At 50.8% G+C, this 17978-nt stretch overlaps 1 protein-coding gene across 2 annotated transcripts in view; it reads left to right on the forward strand.

The window, feature by feature from the left end:
* The window catches only part of BMP8A (bone morphogenetic protein 8a), a 45875-nt gene extending 40661 nt beyond the window's left edge, over positions 1 to 5214 (forward strand). The window contains exons 5-7 of one of the 2 annotated variants that reach the window (XM_008565853.1): positions 291 to 370; positions 945 to 1055; positions 4967 to 5214. In XM_008565853.1, coding sequence (XP_008564075.1) covers positions 291 to 370; positions 945 to 1055; positions 4967 to 5116 — 341 coding nt within the window. In that variant the 3' untranslated portion in view covers positions 5117 to 5214. The remainder of the gene's footprint in view (positions 1 to 290; positions 371 to 944; positions 1056 to 4966) is intronic. The other variant, XM_008565855.1, reaches the window with a different exon arrangement.
* The last annotated feature ends 12764 nt before the right edge of the window (positions 5215 to 17978 follow it).

Genomic DNA, 17978 nt, shown 5'->3' on the forward strand with positions numbered 1-17978 from the left:
CGAGGCTCTTTATTGGAGTATCTGGAGGCCCACGGGCTGAGACGGGGGCTGGGATGAGCATAGTTACTCTGTAGTCATCGCAAGTCCTTGAAGGCTCTTGACCTGGATCATGGCACAAGCAGAGCTCTGAGTATGGCCTTTATGAGACCACATGGTTTAGTTTTCTGTCATTTGTCTATTTCACAAATGCGCCCATCAGGGCCTTCCCCCCACTTTCCCTGCAAGCACCCCAAGGCAGCTGCACAGAGCAGGAACCCCAGAAGAGACCTTGTACCCTCTGTCCCCTGCAGATGACATCCACGGCTCCAATGGCCAGCAGATATGCCGTCGGCACGAGCTCTACGTCAGCTTCCAGGACCTTGGCTGGCTGGTAATTTCTGACTCTCCTTCTTCCTTATTTAAATGACAGTCCCCAACTGCAGATCCTAAGTGTACTGCAGGGTGGAGGCAGAATTATGTGTGACTTTACTTTTCTGCTCATTTATTTTTTCTTTTGTGTTTTCTAAATTGAGACTATGTACTTTAATAGTAGAAAAGGATTTTTATTGTTTTTTTGTTTTTTCAAAACCATGAAAATGGAGGAGACTGAGTCCTCAGAAAACTAAGCAGTCAGCTCTGCAGCAGGGGAACTGAGGTGGCGTGGGCAGCACCTCTGTGCATTTGCTGCGACAGAAGCTCCAGGAGGAATGGGAGGGAGAGGGTGGGCTGGGGACGAGGGCTCAGAGCACAGATGGGTGTGATGGGGACAGAGCTTGTGCCCAGCCTGTCTGCTGAGGGCCTCTGGGGGGATTCAGGCCTCTGGGGAGAGACAGCCCAGGAGGGGTGAGAGTGGGCTGACAGGACCTAAGGCTCAGGGACGGTAAGGGGCAGCCCTGTTGACAGGTGCAGGGCTGAGGGGCTCAGGAGGGGCACGTTATGGGACTCACTTTCTCCTGTGCCCTCAGGACTGGGTCATCGCCCCCCAAGGCTACTCGGCCTATTACTGTGAGGGGGAGTGCTCCTTCCCGCTGAACTCCTGCATGAACGCCACCAACCATGCCATCCTGCAGTCCCTGGTCAGTACTCGACCCCCTGGGGTGGGGGTGCTCTGAGGAGGGGGCTCGTCCAGCCAGGAGGGCGGTAGAGCAGCTGCTCTGCATCTCAGGATGTGGTTACATCCCACAGCACTGCAGAAGCTGGTCCCTCACATGGCCGCGACTGTGCACGTGGACTTGCATACACGGGGCATCTAACACCGCAGACTCACATCTGACAGCTGCGTACACACGCGCAGTCTGCACACTGATACATACGGAGCCCTTGTGCACCTCCATGAGCACCAGACTGGCACAGGCACGGCCCCCTATGGTCAGTGGCACAGCACATGCACGACAGACGTGCTGCCCACGTGGCCCGTGTGATCGTTAACACGCACGTGCACCCGTGTCCACTGGAGCGTCTGACCTCCCAGGACACACGCGCACACGTTGTGAGTGTCGTGCGCATGCGTTCTCCCCCTCTGCGTGGCCGGGCAGGGAGAGTCAGGGCTTTGGCTGAGCCCTTTGGCTTTTCTCTGGCTCCTTTCTCAGCTTCGTGATTCCTCCAGATCGTGGGGCACTTGATGCCTCCGTGTCTGGGGCAATTCTAAGTGATGGAAGAGTGTCTGGTGGGAGCGTTGCTGCTGCTTAGTGCTAAGGGTTTTGAATGTTTGTTGACTCTGGTGCTGAAACTTCCTACTGGAACGTTTTACCTAGAGTCTTGGTTCCTAGTGTCTCCCTGGATATATTTTCTAGTAAGAGGTTGCTCGAAGCTGATGTGTTAGAGAGAACGGGAATGAACAGACGTGGCTGTGGGCCTGTGAGGACGTTCCTTTCTCAGCGGTCAAAGGCGTTTGCTGGAAGCCCAGGACCGCCTTCCTGGGAGAAGCTCAGGCTGAGGATGGGATGTGTGGGGCGGCCCAGCCCAGGCCATCCTTTATGCCACGTGGTTCTCAGGCCCTGGTGAGGGGGGTGCTTGGGGAGATCATGGACCTGCACCCCCAAGACCCCATCCCTCTGCTCCACCCCTGCCACTGCCTCCGCCCAGGGCCCTGGAGACTCAACAAAGTGAGTGCTCAGGTCGTGCCTTCAGCAAGGGAGACAGCCACTGTCCTCTAGGGGAGGCTGGCGGTGAACACTCAAGTAAGCCGAGGACTTGGACGATGCGCCCATGGTTCTGCAGTGGAGGGAGACTGGGCTGGGCCTCTCTGCACAAGGAGGAGCCGTGTCAGGAGCTGGAGGAAGAATGTTCCAGGCACAGCAGAAAGTGCACAGGCCCTAAGACGGGAGCAAGTGGGGTGGGTTCCCAGCAGGCAGGAGGCGGGGGCAGGAGTGTAGTCAGCGAGGGGAGGGCGGAGGGAGGTGAAATTGGGGTGGGCGGGGCCAGCCCTCATAAGGCCTGGGGGTCCCTGGTTAGGAGGTGGATTTTATTTCAAGTCACTGAGAAGCTGTTGGAGGGTTTAGCACAGCAGCGTTGTGATCTGAGTTACTCTTTAGAAGTTCCTGTCTGGCTGCTGTGGGCACCTGACCAGGCATCCCAGTGGTTGGTGAAGAGGGTCCAGGCAGCACAGATGGTGGAGCCTGAGCAAGGGCCTCTCTCAGGGAGCGGGTGAGGGAAGGGTCAGGGAGGCCTCAGGTGAGGGCCTGAGCAGCGCATGGCTGAGGGACTGCTCCTCGAGGTCAGGAACGAGGACTAGGATAAGGACCAGTGGGCTGCATGGGAGCAGAGCTGTCATCAGGGTTGCAGGGGATCAGTAGCTCCGCTCGAGGCCATTAGACCCCAAGTGGCGAGGGTGGTGGGCAGCTGGATCCGCAGTCGAGTTCAGAGGACAGGTCCAAGCTGACGCTCGGACTGTGAGAGACACCGGCCTGTGGACAGTCTCTAACTCCCGAGAATAGACCAGATCCTCCGGAGAAGGAGCAGACACGCAGGGGCGGGGGTGGGGGTGGAGGAGCGAGGCCTGGGCTGCTGTGGGCTTAGGGAGGAAGAGGAGCCACAGGGAGCCGGCAGGGGAGGCTGATGTGTGGGGGGCAACCTGAGGACCGAGAGAAGAAAGCAGGTCCCTCTGGACTCGCCCCCAGGGCCGTTGTTCACACAGCAGCCCACAGGATCTGAGCACATTCTTCTCGACCGAGGGGCCCGTGGTCCTTCCCCTATGTCCAGGGGGAAGCCCGAGCCTTGGGCTGGGACATGAGGACCCTCACTAGCCACCCTGCCCACCTGTCCAGCTCCCCAAGCCACACGTCCTTCCTGGCCCAGCTGGTCACCACGCTCCTGCTCCCAGAGCACTGAGGGCCTGCTGTTGCCTGTGCCACTGCACTGTGACCCGCACTCACTGAAATGTCCCCTTGGGTGCCCGCCCACTTCCCACTGAGGCTGTCAGCGGAGGGATCGCGTCTGGGCATTTCTGCGCTCCTCATCCTGGCAGGGCTGGCACGAGGCATGTGCCTGAGATGTGTTTCTGCGGGAAACGGGAAAAGTCTGATTACACGTGTTTGGGGTAGAAAGCTGAGGCCCACAGACGTTCGATTTGTACCCAAGGACGCACAGCCCCTAAGCACCAGCACTTCCATTTGGTTTCCCATGTGGCATGTGGCTCAAAATGAACCGAACGCACGGCAAGTGAGACTCCAGAGTCAATGTGCTTGGTGCCAGCTGGAATAAAGGCCGTTCTCTCTCTGTCGCGCTTCTGACAGAGCTCAGGCCTATGGTGAGGAGTCCCGGAATGGCAGCCCTGAGGTGCCCAGCTCCCCTCTCTGGTGTCCCGACTCAGCAAGGCCCCTCTGGTTCCGCGCCACTGGGGCCCCATGGTCCGTACCTGTGGGTGGTGGCTCCTGGTTTCTCCCACTTGGGCCTAGAAGTGGAAGGTGGGGAGGGGCAGCCCCTCGCCCCAGTCTGCTGGATACCCCTCCAGAGGCCTCGGCTTCCCGGTGGGCCCCCGCCAGGCCGCTGCCCCCACGCTGGCCCAGGGCCCAGCTGATGGCCCTCCCTGGCAGGCTGGCTCCGAGCTGGGGCTTGGGGGCAAAGGCTGGGAGAAGAGGACAGGGCGCCCATCAGACAGCTTCGTCCCAGTCCTGCTCCCTGCGTCTGTGAGGCCTGGGAGGTCCTCAGCCAGCCAAGCAGCCGAAACACACCTGACAGCAGGTAGCTCTTCCCTCTGGCCTCCCGACAGGCCACGGCACCATTTCAGGGCCCTGCAGTGGGGCCCCGCGAGGAGCCCAGTGCACACTGCAGCTCAGCTGCCACGTCTTGGGGTAAATGTTCTTACGGAGGCTGCAAGCAGTCAGCTCACTCAGCCTGGCTCTTTCTGGTGAGGAGAAGCTGTTTTAGAGAGGACACAGGACCCTGCTCTCGGGCCCAAGTCCTGCCATACATCAGAGAGCCCTACGCCTCAGGCATGGCGCGTGGCCTCCTGCCCTCAGTGTCTTCTGCTGCTGGAATATTTGCCTTAGAAGTTGTTGGGAGGGTGACACACATTGAGGGTGAACTGAAACTCTAGGCTTTATCCATTTGTTCCATGAACGTTCCCTGCCCACAGTCTGGAGGGGACAACAGCTAATGGTGACACGATCCCACAGAGCGTATCTTAGAAGTGCAGAGAAGAGCAGGGAGGCAGAGGGACCTAGAAAAGGTGCTGCAGAGGGTGCCCAGGCACACGGTGTGCTGGGAACAGCAGGACTGTCAGGGCCTGGGGGTTGTGGATGGGGCAGGGAGGGGGCGGGGGCCGGGAGAACCCAGGGGCAGGTGTTTGGGGCCTGGCCGGCCATTCCAGGAGCCGGGCTGTGCTTGGGGGGTGGTGGGCAGGGGCAGATCTGCACAGGGGGAATATGAGCTCGGTGGGACAAGCGGGCTGAGACCTGCGACGCGGGCAGGGCCAGGAGCAGGTCAGGCTGGGTGGTCCTCAGAGCCCTCCAGGCTCATGGCCCTGCCTGTGCCCTTCCCTGACCAGGTGCACCTGATGAAGCCAGATGCAGTCCCCAAGGCGTGCTGTGCACCCACCAAGCTGAGTGCCACCTCCGTGCTGTACTATGACAGCAGCAACAACGTTATCTTGCGCAAGCACCGCAACATGGTGGTCAAGGCCTGTGGCTGCCACTGAGGCCTGGCCACTCGGCCCTGCTGCAGTGGCCCTCCCCATTTGGATTAGGCAACCCACACGAAACCCTCACGTGCTGTCACCACTCAAGAAGAGTTTGGGGGGGGGAGTCCCACATGTCCCCTGCCCACTTCCTACCCGACTTCTGTACTTTCCATGTCCCTGTGCCTCCCTCCCCTGGGGTTATGGCAGACTGTCCCTCCAGCTCTTGGGTGGCTTAATGCATGCAGCAGCCTTGGAGCTGTGTGTCTGGGCTCAGCACAAAAGTCCTGTTCTAGAACCTGCTCATGGCCGACCCTGGGTGGTCTGAGGTTGGCTGACAGGCTTTGCACCATTCACCACAGGGTTTGGGTGTGGGCACAATGGCCTGCCCCTTCCCAGGCACAGCACTTGCCATTTCTGGAACATAATTAGATGTGCACACGGCCTCAGCACAGTGGATTATTGGATTCCTAACTTGGCCTGTGGGCACAGTTAGCACATTAGAAAAGGAACAAGCTAGAGGGGCCTCATGACCTAAGGTTGAAGCCGGTGGGGGCATTTTTCAGTGCATGTCTGCCTGCTGCCCCTTCTCCTGCCCGGAGGAAAGGTGTGACCACCGCCCCCCACCCCCCCAGGGAAGCAGAGAAACTTGGAGGCTTTCCGTTCCCGTGACTGTCTGTACCATGTTGACCCATTCGGGGCCCAGCACTGAGATGAAGGTAACTCTTAGCAGAAGCAAAAGCAGCCACTGCAGTGAGTGGCTCAGGCCAGGACATGGCAGAGGCCACCACCACCTACTCCTGTGCTCACGGCCAACATCAGAATCAGCTGGGGCTCTTCCCACTGAACATGGACAGGGCCTCCAGACCCTCAGCACAGAACTGCAGCCAGTCACCACCACCCCTTCAGAGTCCAGATGAACTCGCTTCCCCCTCCTGCCCCACTGAGGAGCAGTCCGTTCTCCCCAGAGTGTGGTGACTGGGCAGCCTCTGGCCAGGCGCAGGGCAAGGGTGGGGACTGCCAGTGTTTGCTTTTATCTAGGAGTTAAGAACAGGCTGGTCACCAAAGTCTGTGTCATCCTGGGTGCCTGGCAGCCCTGTCCTGCTTCTTGTCAAAGAAAAGGCCCCTGTCCCAGGGACTGACAGGTGGTCATTAGGCTGAGTCGGGTGGGGAGGTTTGTCTCGGCCTCCACTGTTCCCGGAAACCACTGTTCTCCTTGGAGCAGCTGCTGGGAGCTGGAGTGTTATTTGATTTATGACTTGCTAAGCCTATAATTTACCTGCTGGGACAGAGTCCAGCTGCCCAAACCATGTCATTAAAAGCAGATCCTGGGTCCGCCCCCATCCACAGGCACAGTCCAGCAAGGTGGAATCACCATGTGCAGTTCACACTCTGCACCCCTGCAGAGGGGCCTTGGGGAGGGCAGCTCTGGCAGCAGGGTGGAGGTTGGGGCCATGCTGCGGGACAGCAGCCCCTCCACCTGGACCCAGGAGGGCCTCCGTATGTGAGTGCAGAGGAAGAGACCCTCCCACATCTGCCAAGGGAGGGCCCAGGCTGTCTGGAAGGTGGTGAGGTCCTCATCAGCCTAGGGCTTCAAGCACTGGCCCAAATGTCAGGAGATCTTATTCTGGTTCCAAATCAGCCACTGACTTGCTTAGTGTCTGACAAATCCCTTCTTATCCACACTTCAGTTTCCCATTTGTGACATGAGGACATAGGACTCTTTCATTCCAAAGGCCCTTCTAGCCAGAGAATCTGTCTGCCACTCTGACATCTCCCGTCACAGAGCCTAAGCACCCAGCTGCCATAGGACATGGAACCTACCTGCCATTATAGCTCCCTCCTCCCAACATCCGGGGCAGTGAAGGTTTGGAAACTGTTGAAGAAATGTCAACATTTGGTATCTGCCATGCCCAGCCCATAACCTTGGCATGGCTCAGGGGCACCAGGAGAGTTTGTGAAATGAAGATGTTTTGAAGATGCAGACTCTGCCTGGCTCCTCAGGTGTGCACAGCAGAAACATAAGGATTGTGATACAACTTTCTTCTGCAGTAAAGCCAAAGTACAACCACCACGGCCTTCCTGACGGCCAAACTGCTAGCACCTCTACCCGCCCAGGGAGCCACCAAATGACATCAAATCGAAAAGCCCCCCGAGAAGGGAGATAATGTGGACATAGCTGATGTGGTCTCAGTGTTGTCACCAAGGCCATCTTGGTTACCTGGTTGACTCCTGCAGCTGTCACATTCAAGGCTGCACATTAGCAGCACAAATCAGGGCGGTCAACTCAGGCCCAATGACAGCAGTGAGTAAACACTGACAGGAGGACACAAGGGAAGAGCCGGGTGTGGGACAGTCAGGGCAGAGCAGCACCCCAGGGACATCCTCACAATGGCAGTGCAGTACTGGTCCCCATGCCAGGCCCTATTTCTTTTGTCTTTATGTAAGGAAGTGGGTAATGTGCTTCAGAGAAATTCCCTGCAGTTTCACAGGAAAGGAGGCTGTGGACAGGACAGGGGGGTTCCAGAGCCCAGTAGAGCTGGCATCAAGTCCTGGCTCTGCCTCGTTAATTTGCCCACATCACGTACCCTCTGTGCTTGCTCTTCCTCAGTGGAAAGGGGCACTGGTCCTGCCCCTGAGAGGCCTCCACAAGAGTCAGAGGCACCCACAGAGCACTCAGCAGCTGCCCACACAGACCTGTGGGATAAACGGTATGGATAAGGATCTCTCCCTAAATGGACTTGCAGGCCCGGGCCTCCCCTGCCTTCCGCTTAGAACCCACTTCTCCCAAATGTGCCCTGGGAGTGCTGCCATATTTACCTCAAAACTGTGCTCTTCCTAAAATATCCAAGCATGGTAATCTCTTGGGATGAGGTGTGGCCCTCACTCTCACCCGCCTGTGGGATGATCCGGGCCAGCAGTGACAGCATGCCAAGGGTCTGCTGAGGAACAGGCAGGTGTGCAGCCCCTCCCGGGGCTCTGCTGGCCAATGCCACGGCCACCTGTGCCCTTGCGGGAAGCTGATGGGGAACTTTCTAGCTAAGGTTTCTCTTCTTGTTGGGAAGCCTTGAGCAAGTATTTGGCACTCTTTTTTTTTTTTCCCAAAGTTTTTCCTCACTTAAGAAAATATTACATGTGTGCTGAGGAAATTTTTAAAAATAACAAAAAACCAGTACAAACACCCATAATCCTACCACATAGATAGCCAACGTTAATAATTCTTTTTTTTGGCACATATACATTTTTCTTTATATATAATATATGGATACTTTCCAAAATTAGGATAATACTCCATGCATGACTTGGTGATCTGATTTATTCAATTTATGATATATTTTAAAATTTTGTTATTAAATATTCTTTGAAAACCATTTTTAGTGGCAATCCATGCCTGAGTTCTGCCTTGTTTTCTCCCTCACATAACAGGTCTCCCAATTCTTTCCTCAGAGGTTGGGGCTGGTGCTCCCATGGCTGGGGGTGGAGTGGGGGGCGGGCAGGCACCCCATGCTCAGGTCGCATAGTCTCAAGGCTGGTCATTAGTCCAGAATCCCTGGACCTGGAGCAGGGTGACTGGAGCAGGGGCAGACACTTGACCTCTGAGGTTCAGTAGACCTCAGAGTACAAGGGTCATGGGTGGACCCAGTAGGGTAACTTCTGGAGACACCACTGGATGGCTCTTCTCCCCCTGGCCAGCTCCTTTGTCCCCGCTACCAGAGACAATTGGAGAAGCACAGTGACAAGTTCCCCGCCATTACTACCCTAACTTCCTCCCTTGTTTCTCAGGGCTGTATGAGGACTCCCTCCAAGGGCTTCAGCCAGGCTCCCTTTCCCACGTCACCCCCAGAGCCAGCCACGTTGAGTACTTCTCACACATCCTCCTCTTCTCTCCTGGACATCACAGCAGCCCCGAGTAGCTGGCATTAGCCTGGTCTCAGTGCTGCCATCCTGACAGTCATGCCTGACCACCAGTGAGAGAAGTGAGGGTCCTGGCTTCTGAAGGCAGAGACCCAGGCTGGCACAGGATGTCAGAGGTGGCACTGGTGTGCCATCCCTCCTCAAGAGCTGGCCTGGGTCGCGGGGTCTGCTTCAGCAGGCTTCTCCCTGCCTTTCATGGCTCATCCTGATCTCAACCCAAAATGACAACACAGGCTGAGAGAACCAGCCCAGCCCAATGGATTCTCAGTGTCAAGACTCAATCCAGGCAGAACTATTGGGAGGTAGCATGGGAGCAGGTGGCAGCCATGGGGGAGGTTTCTGGTGACTTATGGGGCTCAGCCTCGGCTTAAGAGAAGCTTTGAGGTGGCCTGGCTGGCCCAAAACTGGTGATGGGTAAGAGGCCAGCCTAGTGCAGGCTGCAACGTCCAGGCAGAACCAGGGTGGGGGGAGGAGGTAGGAACCAGGTCTGGCTTGTTTCTGTGTTTGCAGTACCAAGCGCAGTGCCTGGCCAAAGGAGGGCCCTAGGCACAATGCAGTCACACAATTCCGACTGTTTCAGTGACGAATGACAATTATATGGGCCAGTGAGACTGAGTACAGTGCCCATCAGACACTGGCCAGTTGGTGTGAGAGTGGGAATGGAGCCTGGCCAACCCACCCTGCCTGCCTGGGAGCAGGACAGAGAGGAAACAGACGCACTCTTGCACAGCTTTGACTTCGACTGCCTTGCAATGGGCCAATAACGGCATCTCTGCAGGGACTTGGCTTGAGAGGCAAGGGCAGCAGAGGAAAAGATGCTATGGCTTGTCCCAGCAGCAACCTCTGGAAACACCTGGGAGCTGGCTGGAGGTATGGAGGCAAAGAAATCATCCAGGAGCCACACAGGTGGGCCCAGGACAGGCCCTGGCAGCAAGCGCCTGGACAAGCCTGTGGCCATGCACAGCTTGTCCACAGTGGAGAGGGTGGCACCTGTGCAGCTGCTCCTGAGCCCCCAGCCATGCTAGGGAAAGAGTCCAGGGCTCACCCAGGCCATGTTCCAAGCCGACCCTGAGGAAGGACTCATGCCACTAACACTTCAAACAAGTCAGCCTTGGTGCAGATTCTCCTGAGGCTGGCGACTCCCTCCTGGAGGCGCAGGGGCAAGAGCGAAGTGGGGAGCAGAGAAGGAGCCGCCTCACACTAACTCCCCACAGTCGGCGATGATCACCTTCTGCTTCGGCTTCCCGTCCTTGTTGCCCTGGGCCTTTGCGGGCAGAACAGAGAGGAGGAGGGAGAGAATATGAGCGGCTTGGGGATATCCACTGCCACCTGCCCACTCGCAACCTGGAAGCTGCCCATCAGAGGAAAGGGCTGCTGAGCGGAAGGAGTCCTGGCCCGTCTCTCCTGGGCCACACAGCATCCTCACCAGCCTTCCCCCAGGGCTGTGCACCAAGGGCCTGGGAAGGGAAGGCGCCCATTTCTGAACACATACCTCAATCTGCCACAAGACATCCAGGCCTTCAGTGACCTCCTCAAACACCACGTGCTTGCCATCCAGCCATTCTGTCCTGTCACACATCAGGAAGAACTGGGAGCCGTTGGGGTTTGGGCTAGAGTTGGCAATGGAGAAGAGGCCTAGGGGAGAGAATGACCACATCAGCTCCCTCTACCCTGCCCCCCTGCCCTAAAGGACATCTGTGCAGACTGTTGACAGCCCTTCAGCCAGGCAGGCTCAGACTTTGGGATGCACAGGCCACACAGATGTGGCCACCTTGTCTTTCACTTAATTGATAGTAAAATGGTATGAGTGAAGCTGTTTCACCATTTTATACTGGTTTGTCCTTTCCTTCACTCATTCATTTAACAAGTACTTACGGTCTACTTTGTAATGCGGTCCCTGTTGAGCCATGAGAACACTGGTCCCAGCCCTAGTAGAGCTCACAATCTAGCAGAAAAGAGTCACTCAAAGCCAGCCCGGTGGCGCACTGGATAGTGCGCTGCTTGGGAAGCGCGGCGGCGCTCCCGCCCGAGGGTTCGGATCCCACATACAGACCGGTTCCCGCTCACTGGCTGAGCGAGGCGCGGGAGCAACACTGAGGGTTGCGATCCGTTGCCGGACACGGAAAAAAAGACAAAAAAGACAAAAAAAAAAAAAAGATAACTGTGGATTCATCTCAGGAATGCAAGGTTGGTTTAACATCTGAAAACCAACCAATGTAATATATCATATCAATAGAATAAAGGACAAAAACCACATAATCATCTCAGATGCAGAAAAAACCTTATACAAAAATACAACACCTTTTCATGATAAAAACACTCAGTGAGCTAGGAATAGAAAAGGAAACTTCCTCAATATGATAAAGGGCATCTACAAAAAAACTACATTGTGAAAGACTGGATGCTTTACCCCCAAGATTAGGAATAAGATAAAGGATGTCTGCCTTCACCACTTCTATTCCGCATTTTACTGGAGGTTCTAGCCAGTGCAATTAGGCAAAAAAAAAAAAAAACGAAATGAAAAGCATCCAATTGGAAAGGAAGTTGTGAAGCTATCTCTAAATGCAGATCACATAATCCTGTATATAGAAATCTTAAGGAATCCACTAAAAAGCTATTAGAACTAATAAACAAGTTCAGCAAGGTTGCAGGATACAAGATCAATATACAAAAATCAATTATATTTTTATACATTAGAAAAGAACAACCTGAAAAAGAAACCAAGAAAACAATTCCACTTAAAACAGTATCAAAAAAGAATGGGCCGGCCCGGTGGCGCACTGCTACAGTGCGCCGCTTGGGAGTGCAGTGGTGCTCCCGCCGAGGGTTCGGATCCCACATACAGACCGGTTCCCGCTCACTGGCTGAGCGAGGTGCGGGCGCAACACCGAGGGTTGCGATCCCATTGCTGGTCCCGGTCCAGTACGGGCGCGACACTGAGGGTTGCGATCCGTTGCCGGACACGAAAAAAGACAAAAAGGAAAAAAAAAAAAAAACAGTATCAAAAAAGAATAAAGATACTTAGGAATAAATTTAAAAGTAGTATAAAACTTATACTCTGAAAATCACAAAACATTGCAGAGCCGACCTAAACAAATGGAAAGATATCCTATGTTCATGGGTTAGAAGACTTAATAGTGTTAAGAGGGCAATACTCCCAAATTGATCCACAGAGTCAATGCAATCCTGATCAAAATCCTAGCTGGCTTTTTTTTTTTTTTTTTTTTTGCAGAAATTGACAAACATCCCAAATTCATATGAAAATGGAAGAGACACAGAATAGCAAAAGCAATCCTGAAAAGAATAATAAAGCTGGAGGACTAGCTGTTCCTGAGTTCAGAACTTACTACAATTGGATCCCCGTACTGGCCAGCCACAAACAAAACAAAACAAACAAAACACAACACAACACAACACAACACAAAACAAAACAAAACAAAGCTAAAGAATCCAAGACAGTGTGGGAATGGCATAGGAATAGACACACAGATCAATGGAATAGAACTGAGTCCAGAAATAAGCCCTTCCATTTATGGTCACTGAATATTCACCAAAGATGCCAAGGTAATTAAACAGGAAAGGAATGTCCGTTTAAACAAATGGTGCTAGGACAACGATATTCACATGCAAAAGAGTGACATTGGATTACCTTCCTCACACTATACCCAAAAATTAACTACAAATGGATCAAAGACCTAAATGTAAGAGCTAAAACCATAAAATTCTTTATAGAAAATATAGGAATAAATCTTCATAACCACAATACCAAAAGTACAAGTAACAAACAAACAAAAAGATAAACTGAACTTCATCAAAACTGAAATCTTTTGTGTTTCAACGAACACCATCAAATAAGTGAAAAGACAACGAACAGAATGAAAGAAAATATCTGCAAATCATGTATCTGATAAGATATCTGTATCTAGAATATTTAAAGAATTGTTAATAATAAAAAGACAAATAATTCAATTTTGAAATGAGTGAATGAACTAAACATTTCTCCAAAGAAGATATATAATGGCCAATAAGCACATAAAAAGATGTTCAATATCATTAGTCATCAGGGAAATGCCAATCAAAACCACAATGAGATATCAATTTTCACATCACTATGATGGGTGTAATAAAAAAATACAGATAATAGCAAGGGTTAGCAAGGATGCAGAGAAATTGGAAACCTCATACATTGCTGATGGGAATGCAAGATGGTACAGCCCCTTTGAACAGTCTGGCAGTTCCTCAAAATGTTAAAAATAGAGTTATCATATGACCTAGCAGTTCCAATTCTAGGTCTATACCCAAGAAAAATAAAAACATATGTCCACACAGAAATTTGTACATGAATGTTCATAGCAGCATTACTTATAACAGCCAAAAAGTAGAAACAACCCATCACCTTATGAATGGATAAACAAATTGTGGTATATCCATACAGTGGAATATTAATTGGCAATAAAGAGAAATAAAGTACTGATACGTGCTACATTATGGATGAACCTTGAAAACATTATACTAAGTGAAAGAAGACAGCCACAAAAGCCTACATGTTGTATAATTCCATTTATATTAAATGTCTACAATAGGCAAATCCATAGACACACGAAGTAGATGACTGTTTGCCTAGGGGTGGGGGACAACAGGATGGGGAACAACTGCTAAACAGTATGGGACTTCTTTTTGGGGTGATAAACATGTTCTAAAATTGTGGTGATGGTTGCACAACTCTGTGAATACATTAAAAAACCATTAAAATGTGTACTTTAAATGGTGAGCTAGATGGTATATGAATTTTATCCCAATAAAGCTGTTAAAAAAAAAGATAATTTTCTTTTTTTTGTGCAGCTGGCCAGTATGGGGATCTGCACCCTTGATTTTGGTGTTACGACACCAGGCTCTAACCAACCGAAACAAAAAGATAATTATGCTACAAGTGACACAGACATTTGCACATAGAATGGGAGCACAGAAGACAGTCACCTAAGTGTGTGTGTGAAAGAGAGACACAGACATACACATACTCATACACACAAATGGCAGTATCGTGGAAGGCTTTCTGGAGGAGGTGACATCTGAGTTCAGTCTAAAATGCCTGGGTTTGGCAGGGGCTAAGGAGCTGCATCTCGCCTGTGGCAATGAGAAACCCCATTCTTCATGGCTGGGCCTCTAGACTATGTGCTCCCTTCATATGGGGACTGTGTCCCATTCCACTGTCAATGTCCAGAGACAATCATGGTGCCTGACACATAAAAGACTAGCCCATTGATATCTGTTTTAAATATTTAAATATTCAAATATTTATTGCATGTTTATTGTGTGCTAGACATTGCTTCAGAGTACAATGGCAGATGAGAAGGACTGAATCCTGCCCTCATGAGGCTGACATTTTAGGAAGAGAGACAGAAAACAGATAAGTAAAAGAATAAATTTATAACCCAATTTTTTATAATAAGTGTATGAAGAAAAATGAAGCCAATTAACAAAAGTGAGATGACAGGTATATTAGTCTGTTTTCTGTTGCTTATAACAGAATACCTGAAACTGGGTAATTTATAAAGGAAATAAAATTTATTTCTTAGAGTTTTTCGAAGCTAGAAGTCCAAGGTCCAGGGAACACATCTAGTGAGGGCTTTCTTCTTGGTTGGAACTCTCTACAGGGTCCCACAGCAATGCAGGTAATCACATGGTGAGAACAGCAACCGCTCTTTAATTTGCTCAGTTGCTCTTGTTATAAAGCCACAAGTGCCAACACACTAAACCACTATAGTCTGATTTCCCACCATATTAAACCACCATAATCTGATTTCCCATCCTCTTAACACTATCATAATGGGGATTAAGTTTCAGTGAGTTTTGGGGGACATTCAATCCACAGCAGCAGGAAAGCCTATTTTAGAGAGAGTAAGATCAGCGCAGGCCTCTTGACTAAGGTGACATGTGCATGGCACCTGAAGGAAGTGAGGGTGAACATCTGGACACAAGAGGAAGAATATTTCAGGACAGGAAACAGTGTTTGCAAATGCCTTGAGGCAGGAGTGAACTCATGATGTCTGAGGAACAGCAAGACTGCCATGTGGATGCAAAGAGCCAGAAGCAGCACATCCTATGAGCATGAAGTGTCAGGACCCAGGACAGGTTGAACCTGCAGGACCAGATCCTATGGTGATGCAGCCAGGGAGAGCTGTCAGCAGGAGGTGATCAGATTTATGTTTTTAAAAGATCGCTCTGACTACCATGTGAAGATCAGACTCTGAGAGGGAAGAGGCCAAACTGGAAACAAGGAGAGGAGCTAGGAGGACCTGGTGGTGGTGGTGGTGGAAGGATGAAGAAAGGCTAAGCTAGGAGATGGCTTGGAGACAGATGGATGTGACATATGGGTGACACAGGAAAGGAGTCAAGGATGACTCCTAAGTTTCTGACCAAGCAGCTAAGTGGACAGCGGTGTCATTTACTCAAACAGAGAAGAGGGAGAGTAAGAGTTTGGGGGAGAAAGCCAAAAGCTGTATTGGACATGTGAAGTGTGAGATGCCCGGGGGGTATCCAGTGAAGACAGCAGGCAGGCAGTTGGAGAGGAGTCTGGAAGTCAGGGAGCGATCAGCATGGAGACTTAGAGACATCGCTGAAAGCCTGCAGACAGGATGTGGCACCTAGGGCAGCGGTTCTCAATGGGGTAATACTGCCCCCTATGGGGCTATTTGGAAACATCAGGGTATGTGTTTGGTGGTCAGTAATAGTGGGGTACTACCTGGCATTAGTGGGAAGGGATCAGGAAATCTAGGTGTCCTGCTATGTCCCACCTAATAGAGAATTATTCTAAATCCTCTTGGACTTTCAAATGCCCTGATAAACATTAACACAGATGAGAAAAATCTGTTGATAATGATCTGAGCCTAGAACTGATCTCTATTTTCCATATAAATCCAGATAACTACTTTTTTGCACTGAATTTTTCCAGGTATAGACCTATCACGTAAACTGAGGGAACTTCTAATTTCTTTTTGTTTGGAATTTTACCAAGAGATTTTTCACTACTTATGATTCTACCAACACAATACACCTGTATCAATCAGTCCACACTGCTAACTGTTGCTCTAGGCAGAAGTGCACGTTTAAATATTTTATATACATAGCTGTGTCACAGCATTTAAATACTGAAATGCATATTATTTTATTGCTTTCCTTTAATTTCCCTTTTTATTACAATCATGACATAATACTATTTTTTATTAAATTATACATTGGAAATATATACTAGCTATGACTTTCACTTAGCATAGTAAAGTATTATAGTTGAGTGCTGAGCTAAAAGGGTTAAGAATCACTAAAGTAAAGAGAATATAGATAGCATCTTTGACGAGAGGAGGTGGGGTAGGGAAGAGTCTCCCTGGAGGGGCTGAGAAAAGAAACACAGGCAATGAGTATACACAATTCTTTTAAGCAGTTTTGCTAAAAGGGAACCAATGACTAGGAGTGGCAGCTGGAGGGGGAACATGGGGCCAAGGGAGAGTCATTTTATTTTTTAAAGGCTGGCGATGTTGCAGCACACTTGCACGCAGATGGGAGTAAGGGTCGGGGCAGAGGGAAAACAGAGGCTGCTGGAGAGGGACACAGTGTCTGAGTGGAGGGGCTGGCCTCTGATGGGAGCTGGCAGAAAGTTCACCACAGTTGCGGGAGGGAAGACAGATCAGGCAGGGGAGCAGATCTGGACATGCAAAGTCAAAACAGTTCTCTTCTGATTGTTTCTCAAAGAGCAAGATCATCAGCTGAGAGGGACGGTGCACCGGGCAAGCTAAAGGGCCGAGGAGCAAAGATTAGTCCTGTTTTCTCTTCAGACTGTGGGTAAGAATCACCTGTGGCACTCGGGGAGGACTGCTGGGCAATGCTCCAGGTACCCTTAAGACCTGTGCTCTTCAACTCAAAGGGGACCAGTCAGCTCAGGGCGTGCTTTATAACTCCAGCAGACAGAGCTCTGTACTAGGTGAGCAGGAGAGAGGCAGTGGGGCTCAGAGACAAGGGACGCATGCCCAGTGACAGAGCGGGGATTGTGAGTCAGGCGGGAGGGCGGGGGGTGGGTGGCAGTGCACGTGTGAGAGAGTACAGGATGCCTTCCAACCACAAAAACCTCTGAAAGGACCACATGGTGACAAAGGAGGAAATCTGAACATGTGTTGTAGATTAGATAATAGTATTGTATCATTGTATCAGTGTTTAGTTTCCAATTTTGATAACTATGCTGTGGGAACATTACAAATACCCTTGTTCTTAGGAAACAAAGCTGAAATGTTTAGTGGCAAAAGTACATAAAGTCTCCAACTTATTCTCAAAAGACTCTAAAAAAAGTACACTGTCTATAAATATATACCAAAGAGAATAGAGAATGAAAAGGCACAAAAAGGTATATGGGGGGTTATTGTGCTATTTTTGTAATTCTTCTGTAAGCTTGAAATTACATAAAATAAAAAGTTACAAAAACAGTAACAGCAGCACACCACTGTAGTAGCAGAAGCAAGCTTCTGTGCTTCCTCCTCCCATAATGAAAGGAGACAGGCTGGCCGGATGCTCAGATGGTTAGAGTATGGTGCCGATAACATCAAGGTCAAGGGTTTGGATCCCTGTACTGGCCAGCCACCAAAAAAAAAATTTTTTTTAATAAATAAATAAAAGGAGACAAACATGAACTTGTATAAGCCAAAATGAAAAACAAAAAACTTTTGAAGCCCAAGGCTATCTCCACGCTGGCAAAGCTGAACACTTCTCCTCTGTCCAATGGCTGGGTCTCCTCCAGGCCTGGTCCCTTGACCAGAACCACAGCCCGCCCTTCCATCCTGCACAGCCATCCTGCCCTGGCCCAGCCTCACTCATCACAGTACACCAATCAGCTCCTACCTGGTCCTGTGTGTTTGAGGATAAAGTTTTCGTCACCAAACTTCTTTCCATAAATGGACTTGCCTCTGGTGCCACTGTGGTTTGT

The sequence above is a fragment of the Galeopterus variegatus genome, unplaced genomic scaffold, assembly GCF_000696425.1.
Source record: "Galeopterus variegatus unplaced genomic scaffold, G_variegatus-3.0.2 Scaffold209, whole genome shotgun sequence".
Taxonomy (NCBI): domain Eukaryota; kingdom Metazoa; phylum Chordata; class Mammalia; order Dermoptera; family Cynocephalidae; genus Galeopterus; species Galeopterus variegatus.